The sequence below is a fragment of the Salvelinus alpinus genome, chromosome 24 (assembly GCF_045679555.1).
Source record: "Salvelinus alpinus chromosome 24, SLU_Salpinus.1, whole genome shotgun sequence".
Classification (NCBI taxonomy): Eukaryota; Metazoa; Chordata; class Actinopteri; order Salmoniformes; family Salmonidae; genus Salvelinus; species Salvelinus alpinus.
Window position 1 is genome coordinate 48,901,883 of NC_092109.1, and position 17,802 is coordinate 48,919,684.

The 17,802-nt window shown below is 41.0% G+C and overlaps 1 protein-coding gene across 1 annotated transcript in view; it reads left to right on the top strand.

Moving 5' to 3' along the window:
• The first annotated feature begins 12,587 nt into the window (after nucleotides 1-12,587).
• LOC139551924 (V-set and immunoglobulin domain-containing protein 10-like 2) overlaps nucleotides 12,588-17,802 on the top strand; it is a 170,543-nt gene continuing 165,328 nt past the window's right edge. The window contains exons 1-2 of the mRNA XM_071363262.1: nucleotides 12,588-12,597; nucleotides 13,559-13,732. Of these exons, the coding sequence (XP_071219363.1) occupies nucleotides 12,588-12,597; nucleotides 13,559-13,732 (184 nt within the window). The remainder of the gene's footprint in view (nucleotides 12,598-13,558; nucleotides 13,733-17,802) is intronic.

Sequence of the window (17,802 nt, forward strand, 5' to 3'; positions counted from 1 at the left end):
CACCAAAGAGAGACATGAAGAATTTTACCACTGCAGTGTTGTAAGAAGTATACCACCAGCCTGGTGTATCTTGATGTACACTCAATCTCCAGAATGCAGCCCAAGCCCTTCCATTTCTGGCTGTTTTTTCCTGAGGACATACACACTAACACATGGGTTATTCCCTGACAACAGACTTCCTTCTTATAGCAAGATCACTAAATCTTAATTTTTAATAACAGCCCTATGTAACCATTCTGCCTCAAATACCTGGCCTCCTGCCACAGAAATATTCATAATGATAGTCAAATGATTGTCCCTACAGCAACTGCTGTAAAATAACATATAATCATTCAAGCGTTTTCCAGTTGGATTAATATCCAATCCTAACAAAACTATGTCATAAGTTTCTTAAACTTTTGCTCTAATGTTCAAAATGCCACCACTTATTCTTTTTACCATATCTTTAGATATGTGAATTGTTCTATTTACTTTTAGAATTGTCCCTATATTTTACACAGCCAGCTGTCTTTCCTTTTCTGTGAATTATCTCTATTTTTATACATATTTTCTAGAAATAACACCCCTTCACTATCATTACCTTCTTTTATGAGTCCCCTAACCCATAACTGCCATTGTTTGATACATACTTAAAACATCCTTAAGTCAATTTATATATCATTTATCAGTCCCTCCTCAGGAACATATACACAACCTTATGTTCCTCAAAACAAAAATAAATTGACCAAACGAAAAAAAGAGAAAAAATAATAATAATAAAAAATAAAAATAATAATAATAATAATAATAATAATACTTGCACATTTGCAATATTACCACTATTTGTAATGTAATGGAAAACGTCCATCCGTGTCATTCTATGCCAATGTTATTGTTGGTCTCTTTCTTCTTCATTCATGGGTATCTTCGCACAACAGACTACCTATTTATTCAATTGAACATTACATTTTATCATCCCAATTCCAATGACATCATAAAACGAAAGAAACAAAAAACCTTTAATCTAAAATTCTGTAAGTTCTGTCAACCTCCTTGTCTCAGGATTAGTTTCCAGAGCTTCCCTAAGCCTATTAACGTTAAACAGTTCTATATCCAAATAACTAAACAGTTATATTTTTTATTTTATACATTTTCCAACCCAATATTCATGATAACAATCCTTAGTGTTTACTTTAACTCAAATTTGACCTTATCTATTCAATACACAACATCCCTTTAATAATTAACATTTATACTAAACACTTTAAATACCAGTACTATCTATTTTCCCAATAGCCCTTTTGTCTCAGTTTCTCTCATGAGTGGCCTGATAATAAAAAGGTCAGTACCCCAATTCCTTTAAGTCATTATTCTCCCAACAAATATAATGTCATTTCAGCATGTCTTTTTTAGATACAGTTCACAGGTCATCAGACACAGTTGTCCCTCACTATTCAGCCGGTTAGGGTGGGTTTGAGCTCCACACCCACTTGTAGTGATATTCTCTCCCATGCCTTAAAGCATTCTGACGTCACCTTCTATGATAACTCCCTTATTCTACCGGTGATTTCTCAGACGAATTACAGATGAGGTATTTATCAACAAAACCCTTTGGAGTAACTTTCATCACTTTCTATATGCAGAATGAACAAAACACATTTGTGTATTTATCCAAAGACCATAACCCCAAGGAACTGATAGTTTTACCCATGAACCCATGTTATATCAAAATAAAAATTAAAATAAACCTATTCGAATAACTTATTCAATTTAAGGGTACAACTCTTCATAATTTTCCCAGGGACATAATAGATTTTCAAAGTAATTATACAGTTTGAATAGAGTCTTGTGTCTTTTAAACATTTAAAAATTAAATCCCACCTGTTCCAACAATTTCTAGTAAAAGGTGATCAGTCTTTCACAGGAAATTCTTAGGAATCAGGGCATTTTGACACCATTAAAATGTTTCCACTCCCCTTTCTTTAGGAACAACTTAAATACATTTTTCAAAAAATAATTCCATCATTCTGCATACCCAAATTGAAACTGAAGTGGAAAAAGCCCTTCCAATAAATCTACTAATGTATATTCATTCCCAGTACACGGTGCACTTACTAGTAAACCATAGCCAATAGCACACAGGGACTGGACTCACTTATCCAGAACTCCATTTATTAGCCTTATCCAGATATTTTTATTTTTAAAGCGTCTGACTTTAATTAACTGCTTTCCACAGTAATGCAGACTCCAATGATATTTCGACCAGAGAAGATTAAACCCTTTTTTTCTGGAAAAGAAAGTATACATATCGTTAATTTCACAACGTCAGCTTTTAATCTGCAAATAGTTTTTATTCCATAAACATCTTAACATTTTTCAGAGAATGACGGTATAGAATGTCTAACAATTAAAATTCCATCTGTACTCTACTATATGTCAAGTCAAACGTGATCTAATACTTCGTCTTGACCACATATAAACTGTAATCTCTATGAACCACTCATTGTTCGCTCAGAGACAATACACCGCCAAGTAAAAATTCCATTCACACTAACCTCAAACCGATTAGTTGTTTGTTATTTTGACAAGGAAATAAACTCTCGTATATCGGCATTTCCTGCTACCACACTAAGTTCTAGTGTCACCTTACACTAATTTTCCCCATAACCCGCTATATCCATATTCAAAACAGGGAGCTATTTTCTTATTTGTTTTTAGATATTGTCAATAGTTCTACTAATCACCCGCACGTCTGCGAGGACGAGTGGAACCACATTTGTCTTTTATAGTAATGTATTTGCTGATGATAGAATGTTACCAGGTAATGGCGTCCCCCATTATCCAGTTTTTTCATATTCAATCCGAAGTCGGTAGAACTAATGTGCGCGTCTTTTAGTGAATCCATGGCTTTCTTTTAAAAAATCCCTCAATGCTATGGTGAAACAATCCTTTTGTTTTCATGCCACTATTTATTTATTTAATTTCCTAAATACTCCCATGTATTATACACCTCTTATTTACTATTTTTCCGAGGTAGAGCTAATCTCCTTTCCAATTAATAATTCATTTGTCACATCACTTAATTTCTTTTATCGAAGCCTACTCTATACAGTACATACATTATTTCTGAATACTACAGATGACTTAATGTCTTATTCTAGGACAGTACTTCAAATATCACTGTTTTTTTTCCCTTTACAGATATCATTATTTATTCATTTGGTTTGTTGTTACAGTTCTAATCAATTTTTAAGATTACATTTACGTTACATTTAAGTCATTTAGCAGATGCTCTTATCCAGAGCGACTTACAAATTGAAAAGTTCATACATATTCATCCTGGTCCCCCCGTGGGAATTGAACACTCAACCCAGGCGTTGCAAGCACCATGCTCTACCAACTGAGCCACACAGGTCCACTGCCTGCTCCGTTAAGATCTCTATCTAACGTCTTACTATTACCTATATTTATTTATTTTGTCTCTACTTTCTTACCTCTTCTCCATATTCTTATTGTTTGATCCTATGGTCAATTTACTAGTGAGTCAAGCCACCCCTGTTCTCCTTTTTATCCTGGCCACTCCATTTTGCACCGCTGTCTACCCTGCAGGCTATTTTTTAGACCGTAGCTTCTGTAGACACAGAGTGTCTGACGGCCTGTTTTTTCCTCCTTCTTTGTTTCACCGTACGCAAATTCTTAATGTGTCCTGGATCCCACTATTTATCTTAACCAACCTAGATTCATTGTTAAACTTTATAGTATAATTTCAATTTATTGGCGCTCCTACTTTCTGTTTTGTTACACACTTTTCTATCCGTATTTATACTATTCGGTTAACGCCTTTTTAAGTATTTTTATTTATTATTTGTTTTGACACCGTTTTTAGTAATTCTACTATGGTCGCTTATTACTTTATCACATCAGTGTTTTTATCCTTGATTACAACTTATTTTACTTCGATGTTTCTTAATTTCGTTCCCTCTATCTTAGTATTTAGAGGCACCCTTTCTTTACGTTCTACTCTGTCACAGGAAGGCTGCGCGCACCCTCTTCAGGACGCTCTGCCTACACGCACACAACCTGTCCTATCTTTCTTCCTAATGTTCTATCTTTACACAGATCCACTCATTTCTTACAACATTTTCATTCATCCTTTTATGTTTCATCCGTTCATTCAATCCCTTTGTTTTTACCTCAAAACAACTCAGTCTTTCTTCATTGACTTAATTCACTTCCTCCTACATAAGCCTAGACTTCTACAATATGACGAGACTACTGTCTAATCGGATCAGCTTGTCCTCATATCCTATTCAACCCCCAATACTTATCTTCTCTTCTATTATTAGAGTAGTATTGTAGCGTGACCCACTGAATTACCAAACCCTGGTAGCTAGACAGAGCGGTTTTTTATTCGCAGGATTTCTTTTGCATTTGAACGCCGCACAATCGGGCCAACGTTTTTCCTGCACCTACTACTTCACTCATACAGTCCTCCTTTCAGAGCGGAAACTATGAATATTTATTTAACTACTGATTTATGTTTTGACCGTATAAGTTACTTTTGCAGTTGAACGCCGCACAATCGGGCTAACGTTTTCCTACAACCTACTGATTTATGCTTTGACCGTATAAGCTACTTTTGCAGTTGAACGTCGCACAATCGGGCTAACGTTCTTCCTGCCTTCTAAATATTTCATCCATTCAGTCCTTCTTTCAAAGCGGTAACTATGAATATTTATTTAACTACTGATTTATGTTTTGACCGTATAAGTTACTTTTGCAGTTGAACGCCGCACAATCGGGCTAACGTTTTCCTACAACCTACTGATTTATGCTTTGACCGTATAAGCTACTTTTGCAGTTGAACGTCGCACAATCGGGCTAACGTTTTTCCTGCCTTCTAAATATTTCACCCGTTCAGCCCTTCTTTCAAAGCGGTAACCATGAAATATTTATTTAACTACTAAATATTCACCAACAGACCCTTCTGCCGCGCCGTGAATATCCCACCCAAGCAGACCTTTTCAAAAATGTTAACCAGCCATCTCAGCCAGATGCGCAAACAACCGCATCATTTAAGCTACACATTCGAACGGTCTGATCTGAACGAGCGCATGCATGCTCACTCTACATCTAACACAAGCAAAGTTCACAGCACCTATTCACTCAGTCTCTATACATGCGCATACATTTATATTTAATACAATTCCCCAAATTACACATACATGCACATTCATTGAATTTAAAAGTTCTTTTGTATTTACTGGTTTCATTTTAGGAAATTTGAAAGAGAGACTTACGTGGCGCTCCTCTCGCTGAGACAGTATCTCTGAAGCAATCTTACACAAACATTTCAACTATTGTAAGAACTTGCTTACCGTCTAGTTGGGCGGCCACCCTTGTTTGCCAGAATGTCCAAAGACACTATCTCCAGCCCTGAACGCCATTCCTCAGTCCCTGTCCCTCCTGGCTAGCTCGCCAAATATGTCGTGGAAAATCATTTTCAAATACAACGCTTACCAGAACTTTTAAAATCAAACATGCTCTTTATTACAACTGTACAGCCCACTGGCATGTCCCTGCGGAACACACCCCGCGGAACACACACTCTCTCAGAACTCCAGCTACTCTATTTATACACACATAGTATTGTCCGTCCCCTATGAAGTTATTCACCACCATCTGCTTTCAATTTGTTTATAATAGTGGCTGGACCCTTTATCCCAGTGTGTCCAATTACCTCTAGGCGCCACTCTGTCTGACATGTATGTTTGTAATAGAATTGTCAGACCATATGTCTAGTGTCCAATTGCTTTTAGGCGCCACTCTGTCTGACATGTATGTCAGCACAATGGAGAATCTACAAGGGTCAGAGGGTCAGAACGTCCCTTAGTAGACCTCCATCACCACGGTCCCATGACCCATGTTAACATGTGGTTCGTTACTTTAATGTTCAGCTATCTTTTATATTTATATTTTATCCATGTATCTTATGTTACCACTACACTACTACACCATCTGCTAATCTTTGGTTTCCTGTATTTACCAGAATGGCAAATGCACTCACATCTGCTCTCTTATACTACCTTCCAGTATACTCCTGTCTACTGTCCAACAGTGTGATATCTACCCACATATGTCACCTACTCCTACACATACTGCTGAACATTACAGACTGAGGAACATTACATACTGCTGAACATTACAGACTGAGGAACATTACATACTGCTGAACATTACAGACTGAGGAACATTACATACTGCTGAACATTACAGACTGAGGAACATTACAGACTGAGGAACATTACAGACTGAGGAACATTACAGACTGAGGAACATTACATACTGCTGAACATTACAGACTGAGGAACATTACATACTGCTGAACATTACAGACTGAGGAACATTACAGACTGAGGAACATTACAGACTGAGGAACATTACAGACTGAGGAACATTACATACTGCTGAACATTACAGACTGAGGAACATTACATACTGCTGAACATTACAGACTGATGAACATTACAGACTGAGGAACATGTTACAGACTAAACATTACAGCCTGAACGTTACAAACTGATGAACGTTACAGACTGATAAACGTTACAGACTGATAAACGTTACAGACTGATAAACGTTACAGACTGATGAAAGTTACAGACTGATAAACGTTACAGACTGAATGTTACAGACCGATGACCGTTAGGGTTAGGGGTAGGGTTAAGGTTAAGGTTAGAGCCAGGGTCAGAGGGGAGAAGGTTAGGGTTAGGCCAATCTTACCAGGGGACGCGGTTCCAAAGATGGGCTGGCTCCTGTTTTGGGGCAGTGTTATCCCTTGTTGTAGCACTGTTTGGTAAAGAGGGCAGTGTTATTCTTTGCTGCAGCAACCGTTGGTGAAACAGACAGTGTGATCTTTTGTAGTGACACCCGTTGTTCAACACCAACGCACTGTGCTTGCCTTTGTGCAATGGAGTAGAGACTCCATCTCATTCTCTGTGTGGTTTCTGTGATGTGAGGATTGCGTTTTTTAAAGAGGTATTGAATGATGCCGGGCCTGACTGCTTTAAGGTCCAAGGTGGCTTAGCAGTTCAGACGTCTTTTTCCGTATTGTCGTGTCGTGTCCTGTATATATATATATTTACACCTTTTCTTCGCATATCTTTTATTTATTTTATTATCCAAGAACTCAACTACAAAAGCTTTCCTGCAAAAGCTTTCCTGCAACCCGCTTCACCAATTACAAAAAGTATTACTTACCTCAATCTGAAAATCCATCGTGGAAGCTAGCCAGGGGCTAATTCAGAAGCTAGCCTGAAAGCTAACCAGAAGCTACTCCGATAGCTAGCCAGAAGCTAATCTGTAGCTGCCCCGAAATTAGCCGGTTTGCTGGCTAGCGTTGGTGTTTCAGCTGCCCACGTTTTGTGGTCATCAGCTATTCCTTTAGCTCGATAATCTACCGGCACTTTTGTGCAACGCGACTCGGACCGGAGCATTCCGGGACTTTTTTCTTTTTCTCTCAGTTTCCCCGGATTCCAGCCGCAGGCTCTGGACACCTGCACCTTGATTTCGCAGCTAGCTAGCTGCATACCGTGTGACTATTGGCTTACGTCGACCCCGGAGCAAACTCAAATCATGCTGGAGCTAGCCAGCTAAGGAGTTCCATCACCATCCGGACCCGTTTCTTTTGTTGCTGCTGCAGATACGGAACCCCACCGGGCCTTCACGACTGACTGCCGCGACTGACTGCCGACGTTATCTGCCCGAGGGATTTATCCAACCGGCACCTCCGTCCCGACGTTACCTGAACGCTCATCTGAGGCCCGCTAATCGTTAGCTGTCTTATCGGCTGCTATCTGAACAAAACCCCACTACACGGAACCTACCGACGGAAACGCACGAGGTATCTACAAACAGACCTCCATCCTATGCTGCTACCGATAGCCATATACCTGGCCAGCTGTCTGGATCGCCACGACCCCAACCAACCTCTACTCACTGGACCCTTATTGATCACTCGATTAAGCATGCCTCTCCTTAATGTAAATATGCCTTGTCCATTGCTGTTCTGGTTAGTGTTTATTGGCTTATTTCACTGTAGAGATTCTAGCCCTGCTCTCTATACCATATCCAACCTCTCAGTTCCACCACCCACATATGCGATGACATCACCTGGTTTCAATGATGTTTCTAGAGACAAGATCTCTCTCATCATCACTCAATACCTAGGTTTACCTCCACTGTATTCACATCCTACCATACCTTTGTCTGTACATTATTCCTTTAAACTATTTTATCGCCCCCAGAAACTTCCTTTTACTCTCTACTCTAGTAGCTCTAGGCGACCAATTCTCATAGCTTTTAGCCGTACCCTTATCCTACTCCTCCTCTGTTCCTCTGGTGATGTAGAGGTGAATCCAGGCCCTGCAGTACCTGGCTCCACTCCTATTCCCCAGGCGCTCTCTTTTGATGACTTCTGTAACCGTAATAGCCTTGGCTTCATGCATGTTAACATTAGAAGCCTCCTCCCTAAGTTTGTTTTGTTCACTGCTTTAGCACACTCTGCCAACCCGGATGTCTTAGCCGTGTCTGAATCCTGGCTTAGAAAGACCACCAAAAATTCAGACATTTTCATCCCCAATTACAAGATTTTCAGACAAGATAGAACGGCCAAAGGGGGCGGTGTTGCAATCTACTGCAAAGACTGCCTGCAGAGTTCTGTTATACTATCCAGGTCTGTTCCCAAACAATTTGAACTTCTACTTTTAAAAATCCACCTCTCTAAAAACAAGTCTCTCACCGTTGCCGCCTGCTATAGACCACCCTCTGCCCCCAGCTGTGCTCTGGACACTATATGTGAACTGATTGCCCCCCATCTATCTTCAGAGCTCGTGCTGCTAGGCGACCTAAATTTGAACATGCTCAACACCCCAGCCACCCTACAATCTAAGCTTGATGCCCTCAATCTCACACAAATTATCAATGAACCTACCAGGTACCACCCCAATTCCGTAAACACGGGTACCCTCATAGATATCATCCTAACAAACTTGCCCTCCAAATACACCTCTGCTGTTTTCAACCAAGATCTCAGCGATCACTGCCTCATTGCCTGCATCCGTAATGGGTCAGCGGTCAAACGACCTCCACTCATCACTGTCAAACGCTCCCTGAAACACTTCAGCGAGCAGGCCTTTCTAATCGACCTGGCCGGGGTATCCTGGAAGGATATTGATCTCATCCCGTCAGTAGAGGATGCCTGGTCATTTTTTAAAAATGCCTTCCTCACCATCTTGAATAAGCATGCCCCATTCAAGAAATTTAGAACCAGGAACAGATATAGCCCTTGGTTCTCTCCTGACCTGACTGCCCTTAACCAACAGAAAAACATCCTATGGCGTTCTGCATTAGCATCGAACAGCCCCCGTGATATGCAACTTTTCAGGGAAGCCAGAAACCAATATACACAGGCAGTTAGAACAGCCAAGGCTAGCTTTTTCAAGCAGAAATTTGCTTCCTGCAACACAAATTCAAAAAAGTTCTGGGACACCGTAAAGTCCATGGAGAATAAGAACACCTCCTCCCAGCTTCCAACCACTCTGAAGATAGGAAACACTGTCACCACCGACAAATCCACTATAATTGAGAATTTCAATAAGCATTTTTCTACGGCTGGCCATGCTTTCCACCTGGCTACCCCTACCCCGGACAACAGCACTGCCCTCCCCTCTGCTACTCGCCCAAACCTTCCCCATTTTCTTTCTCCCAAATACAGTCAGCTGATGTTCTTAATGAGCTGCAAAATCTGGACCCTTACAAATCAGCCGGGCTAGATAATCTGGACCCTTTCTTTCTAAAACTATCTGCTGAAATTGTTGCCACCCCTATTACTAGCCTCTTCAACCTCTCTTTCGTGTCGTCTGAGATCCCCAAAGATTGGAAAGCAGCTGCGGTTATCCCCCTCTTCAAAGGGGGGGACACCCTTGACCCTAACTGCTACAGACCTATATCTATCCTACCCTGCCTTTCTAAGGTCTTCGAAAGCCAAGTCAACAAACAGATTACCGACCATTTCGAATCACACCACACCTTCTCCGCTATGCAATCTGGTTTCAGAGCTGGTCATGGGTGCACCTCAGCCACGCTCAAGGTCATAAACGATATCGTAACCGCCATCGATAGGAAACAATACTGTGCAGCCGTATTCATTGACCTGGCCAAGGCTTTTGACTCTGTCAATCACCACATCCTCATTGGCAGACTCGACAGCCTTGGCTTCTCTAATGATTGCCTCGCCTGGTTCACCAACTACTTCTCTGATCGAGTTCAGTGTGTCAAATCGGAGGGTCTGTTGTCCGGGCCTCTGGCAGTCTCTATGGGGGTGCCACAGGGTTCAATTCTTGGACCGACTCTCTTCTCTGTTTACATCAATGATGTCGCTCTTGCTGCTGGTGATTCTCTGATCCACCTCTACGCAGACGACACTATTCTGTATACTTCTGGCCCTTCTTTTGACACTGTGTTAACAACCCTTCAGGCGAGCTTCAATGCCATACAACTCTCCTTCCGTGGCCTCCAACTGCTCTTAAATACAAGTAAAACCAAATGCATGCTCTTCAACCGATCGCTGCCTGCTCCTGCCCGCCTGTCCAACATCACTACTTTGGACGGCTCTGACTTAGAATATGTGGACCACTACAAATACCTAGGTGTCTGGTTAGACTGTAAACTCTCCTTCCAGACCCACATCAAACATCTCCAATCCAAAGTCAAATCTAGAATTGGCTTCCTATTCCGCAACAAAGCATCCTTTACTCATGCTGCCAAACATACCCTTGTAAAACTGACCATCCTACCAATCCTCGACTTCGGTGATGTCATTTACAAAATAGCCTCCAAAACCCTACTCAATAAATTGGATGCAGTCTATCACAGTGCCATCCGTTTTGTCACCAAAGCCCCATATACTACCCACCACTGCGACCTGTACACTCTCGTTGGCTGGCCCTCGCTTCATACTCGTCGCCAAACCCACTGGTTCCAGGTCATCTACAAGACCCTGCTAGGTAAAGTCCCCCCTTATCTCAGCTCGCTGGTCACCATAGCAGCACCTACCTGTAGCACGCGCTCCAGCAGGTATATCTCTCTAGTCACCCCCAAAACCAATTCTTCCTTTGGACGCCTCTCCTTCCAGTTCTCTGCTGCCAATGACTGGAAAGAACTACAAAAATCTCTGAAACTGGAAACACCTATCTCCCTCACTAGCTTTAAGCACCAGCTGTCAGAGCAGCTCATAGATTACTGCACCTGTACATAACCCATCTACAATTTAGCCCAAACAACTACCTCTTTACCTACTGTATTTATTTATTAATTTATTTTGCTCCTTTGCACCCCATTATTTCTGTCTCTACTTTGCACTTTCTTCCACTGCAAACCAACCATTCCAGTGTTTTTTTAGTTTTTATTTTACTTGCTGTGTTGTACTCACTTCGCCTCCATGGCCTTTTTATATTTTTATTTATTTATACATATATTTGTTTGCCTTCACCTCCCTTATCTCACCTCACTTGCTCACATTGTATATAGACTTATTTTTTTTGTTCACTGTATTATTGACTATATGTTTGTTTTACTCCATGTGTAACTATGTGTTGTTGTATGTGTCGAACTGCTTTGCTTTATCTTGGCCAGGTCGCAATTGTAAATGAGAACGTGTTCTCAATTTGCCTACCTGGTTAAATAAAGGTTAAATAAAATAAATAAATAAACTGTGTCCTGACTGTGTTCAGTGATCTGTAACTTTCAGTTGTCCCTAACTTCAATAACATGAACCATGTTGGAATGAACCTTTAGTATGTCTACAACAATGCTGACCCTCACTGTCAAGGACATTTATAGCTCTGTGTCTTTGTGTCTGTGTCTCTGTGTGTGTGTGTGTGTGTGTGTGTGTGTGTGTGTGTGTGTGTGTGTGTGTGTGTGTGTGTGTGTGTGTGTGTGTGTGTGTGTGTGTGTGTGTGTGTGTGTGTGTGTGTGTGTGTGTGTGTGTGTGTGTGTGTGTGTGTGTGTGTGTCTGTGTGTGTCTGTGTGTATCTGTGCGTGTGGTATGCCTGTCCATCTATCGGTATGTCCTCTATTATACATGAGTGCCATTCTAAACCTGCATTCTGATCTCTGCTTTACCACACACACACACACACACACACACACACACACACACACACACACACACACACACACACACACACACACACACACACACACACACACACACACACACACACACACACACACACACACACACACACACACACACACACGCAGCTATCGATGACCAGAGTTCTTCAGATAGAGTTGAGAAACTTGATCTAGTTGGAGGCTGTTGATCTAGTTGACCTGCTATTTGTTGAAGGAGGCTGTTGTGTCCATGAAGTAGTGAGACGGAGGAGCATTATGATACGATGTTGATCAGACTAACTGGGCTGCAATCTATCTCTCTACTGGCCTGGCTGATCACACTAACACACAGTAAGACCCTGTCCGTATGTCTGTCTAACTGTCTGTTTGTCTGTCTGTCTAACTGTCTGTTTGTCTGTCTGTCTGACAGTATGTATGTCTGTAAGTCTGCCAAACTGTCTGCCTGACTGCCTGTCTGACTGTCTGTATGTCTGTTTAACTCTCTGTCAGACTGTCTGTATGTCTGTTTAAATGTCTGTCAGACTGTCTGTATGTCTGTTTAAATGTCTGTCAGACTGTCTGTATTTCTACCTGTCTGTCTGTCTGTCTGTCTGTCTGTCTGTCTGTCTGTCTGTCTGTCTGTCTGTCTGTCTGTCTGTCTGTCTGTCTGTCTGTCTGTCTGTCTGTCTGTCTGTCTGTCTGTCTGTCTGTCTGTCTGTCTGTCTGTCTGTCTGTCTGTGTCTGTCTGTCTGTCTGTCTGTCTGTCTGTCTGTCTGTCTCTATCTCTCCATCTCTCTATTAATGTATTTCTCTCTATCTCTGTCTATACATTTCTATCTCTCTCTCTATCAATTTCTATCTCTCTATCTCTCTCTATACATGTCTATCTCTCTCTCTATCCATTTCTATCTATCTCCCCTATTTGTCTCTTTGATATTACGGTTTGGAATTTATAAATGTTTGGCAGATAGATCTCCATCACATCTAGAGATTAAAGCTGATTGAAGTGACTAGAGAGAGAGCATTCTGTGGTTATGTTGTCTTTGGGTTATCCATGGTAACAGTTGGATACTATAAAATCCATTCCTTTAGAGTGGAGGCCTACCTGGACTATTCATTTATCTGTGTGTGACCTCCTTTAGACAGTGTTCAGCTGAAACCCATCCTGTAACTCTACCCTGTAACCCTGACAACACAGCTCACACTGCACCGTGTCTAAAATATCCAATCTCCAATGTGTGTGTGTGTGTGTGTGTGTGTGTGTGTGTGTGTGTGTGTGTGTGTGTGTGTGTGTGTGTGTGTGTGTGTGTGTGTGTGTGTGTGTGTGTGTGTGTGTGTGTGTGTGTGTGTGTGTGTGTGTGTGTGTGTGTGTGTGTGTGTGTGTGTGTGTGTGTGTGCGCAGGTGTGGAGATCATAGATCCAGGCCAGGTGGTGTATGTGGACTCAGGTCTGGATGGAGTGGTGGGTAAAGCCGTGATCCTGGAGTGTGGATCAACCAGACCTGATGTTTACATCTGGGGGTTCACACAACCTGGAACCAACGCCATCAAAGCTGTGGTCTACGACTTTGGAAAAGGTCCCACTTTATTCATCTCTTTATTTATTTATCATTTATCTCTTTATTTATATTATTTATATCTTTATTTATCTCTTTATTTATATTATTCATCTCTTTATTTATTTATCATTTATTTCTTTATTTATATTATTCATCTCTTTGTTTATATTATTTATCTCTTTATTTATATTATTAATATTATTCATCTCTTTATTTATATTATTCATCTCTTTATTTATATTATGTATCTCTTTATTTATATTATTTATCTCTTTATTTATATTATTTATCTTATTCATCTCTTTATTTATATTATTTATCTATTTATTTATATTATTTACCTTATTCATCTCTCTTTTTTATCTTATTCATCTCTTTTTTATATTATTAATCTCTTTTTTATCTCATTCATCTCTTTATGTATCTCATTTATCTTATTCATCTCTTAATTTATATTAATTATCTCTTTATTTATATTATATATCTTATTTATCTCTTCATTTATATTATTTATATTATTCATCTCTTTATTTACCTCTTTATTTGTTTCTTTATTAATCTGAGGCTCAATTATGTATCTTATTCATCCATTTATATATACTATGTATCTTTTTCATCTGTTTCTATATATTGTGTATCTTATTAATCTGTTTATATATAATATGTATCTTACTCATCTGTTTATATGTCTCTTTTTTTAGATTATCTATCTTCTTCATCTATTTATCTCTTTTTTATATTTATCTTATTCATCACTTTATTTATCTGATATTAAATCCACACTACACCACTTCATAGTACAGCTCTGATATTAAATTCACACTACACCACTTCATAGTACAGCTCTGATATTAAATTCACACTACACCACTTCATAGTACAACTCTGATATTAAATTCACACTACACCACTTCATAGTACAGCTCTGATATTAAATTCACACTACACCACTTCATAGTACAGCTCTGATATTAAATTCACACTACACCACTTCATAGTACAGCTCTGATATTAAATCCACACTACACAACTTCATAGTACAGCTCTGATATTAAATTCACACTACACCACTTCATAGTACAGCTCTGATATTAAATCCACACTACACCACTTCATAGTACAGCTCTGATATTAAATTCACACTACACCACTTCATAGTACAGCTCTGATATTAAATCCACACTACACAACTTCATAGTACAGCTCTGATATTAAATTCACACTACACCACTTCATAGTACAGCTCTGATATTAAATCCACACTACACCACTTCATAGTACAGATCTGATATTAAATTAGCAGTTCAAATCAAATCAAATGTTATTTGTCACATGCGTCGAATACAACAGGTGTAGACATTACCGTGAAATGCTTACTTACAAGCCCTTAACCAACAAAGCAGTTTTAAGAAAAATGCCTAAAAAAAATACGAAATAAAAGTAACAAATAATTATACAGCAACAGTAAAATAACAATAGTGAGGCAATATGCAGGGGGTACCGGTACAGAGTCAATGTGCGGGGGAAACGGTTCGTTGAGGTAATATGTACATGCAGGTAGAGTTATTAAGGCGAGGATGCATCGATAATAAACAGAGTAGCAGCGTAAAAGAGAGGGGGTGGGGGGGGGGGGAAAGCAAATAGTCTGGGTAGCCATTTAATTAGATGTACAGGAGGAGTCTTATGGCTTGGGGGTAGAAGCTGTTTAGAAGCCTCTTGGACCTAGACTTAGCACTCCGGTACCGCTTGCCATGCGGTAGCAGAGAGACCAATATATGACTAGGGTGGCTGGAGTCTTTGACAATTTTTGGGGTCTTCTTCTGACACCGCCTGGTATAGAGGTCCTGGGTGGCAGGACGCTTGGCCCCAGTGATGTACTGGGTCGTACGCACTACCCTCTGTAGTGCCTTGCGGTCAGAGGCCGAGCAGTTGCCGTACCAGGCAGTGATGCAACCAGTCAGGATGCTCTCGATGGTGCAGCTGTAGAAATATTTAAGGATCTGAGGCCCCATGCCAAATCTTTTCAGTCTCCTGAAGGGGAATAGATTTTGTCGTGCCCTCTTCACGGCTGTCTTGGTGTGCTTGGCCCATGTTATTTTGTTGGTGATGTGGACACCAAGGAACTTGAAGCTCTCAACCTGCTACACTACAGCCCCTTCGATGAGAATGGGGGCATGCTCTGTCCTCCTTTTCCTCTCCTTTGTCTCATCACGTGGAGGGATAGGTTGTTGTCCTGGAACCACACCGCCAGGTCTCTGACCTCCTTCCTATAGGCTGTCTTGTCATTGTCGGTGATCAGGCCTACCACTGTTGTGTCATCAGCAAACGTAATGATGGTGTTGGAGTCGTGCCTGGCCATGTAGTCATAAGTGAACAGGGAGTACAGGACGGGACTGAGCACGCACCGCTGAGGGGCCCCCGTGTTGAGGATCAGCGTGGCGGGTTGTTTCCTACCCTTAACATCTGGGGGCGGCCCGTCAGGAAGTCCAGGATCCAGTTGCAGAGGGAGGTCTTTAGTCCCAGGGTCCTTAGCTTAGTGATACGCTTTGAGGGCACTATGGCATTGAAGGCTGAGCTCTAATCAATGAAGAGCATTCTCACATAGATATTCCTTTTGTCCAGGTGGGAAAGGGCAGTGTGGAGTGCAATAGAGATTGCATCATCTGTGAATCTGTTGGGGTGGTATGCAAATTGGAGTGGGTCTAGGATTTCTGGGATAATGGTGTTGATGTGAGCCATGACCAGCCTTTCAAAGCACTTCATAGCTACAGACATGAGTGCTACTGGGCGGTAAACATTTAGGCTGAGGCCCCATGCCTTCGCTTCCTTGGGAACAGGGACTATGGTGGTCTGCTTGAAACATAGGTATTACAGACTCGGTCAGGGAGAGGTTGAAAATGTCACTTACCAGTTGGTCAGCGCATGTCTGGAGTACACGTCCTGGTAATCGGTCTTGTGAATGTTGACCTGTTTAAAGGTCTTAGTCACATCGGTTGAGGAGAACGTGATCACACAGTCATCCGGAACAGCTGATGCTCTCATGCATGTTTCAATGTTACTTGCCTCAAAGCGAGCATAGATGTAATTCAGCTCGTTTGGTATGCTCGTGTCACTGGACAGCTTGCAGCTGTGCTTCCCTTAGTAGTCTGTAATAGTTTTCAAGTTTTTTTAACGAGCGTCTGAGCAGTAGTACGATTCGATTTCCTGTATTGACTGTTTGATTTTTCATCGGATGGCATAGCGGGATTTCTTATAAGCTTTCAGGTTAGAGTCCCACTCCTTGAAAGTGGCAGCTCTATCCTTTAGCTCAGTGTGGATGTTGCCTGTAATCCACAGCTTCTGGTTGAGGTATGTACGTACAGTCACTGTGGGGACAACGTCATTGATGCACTTATTGATGAAGCCAGTGACGGATGTAGTGTACTCCTCAATACCATCGGAAGAATCCCAGAACATATTCCAGTCTGTGCTAGCAAAACAGTCCTGTAGCTTAGCATATGCTTCAGCTGACCACTTTTTTATTGACCGAGTCACTGGTGATTTCTTCTTTAGTTTTTTCTTGTAAGCAGGAATCTGGAGGATAGAATTATGATCAGGTTTGCCAAATGGAGAGCGAGGGATTGCTTTGTACGGGTCTCTGTGTGTGGAATTAATTAAGGGGGGTCTAGAGTTTTTTCCCCTCTGTTTGTACATTTAACATGCTGGTAGAAATTAGATAAAAGGGATTTAAGTTACCCTGCATTAAAGTCCTCAGCCACTAGGAGGCTGCCTCTGGATGAGCGTTTTCCTGTTTGCTTATGGCTGTATACAACTCATTTAGTGCGGTCTTACTGGAAGCATCAGTTTGTGGTGGTAAATAGACAGCTACGAAGAATATAGATGAAAACTCTCTTGGTAGATAGTACGGTCTACAGCTTATCATGAAATACTCTACCTCAGGTGAGCAAAACCTCGAGACTATCGTGCACCAGCTGTTGTTTACAAATATACATAGACCGCCACCACATGTCTTACCAGAGGCTGCTGTTCTATCCTGCCGATACAGTGTGTAACCCGCCAGCTGCATGTTATTCATGATGTCGTTCAGC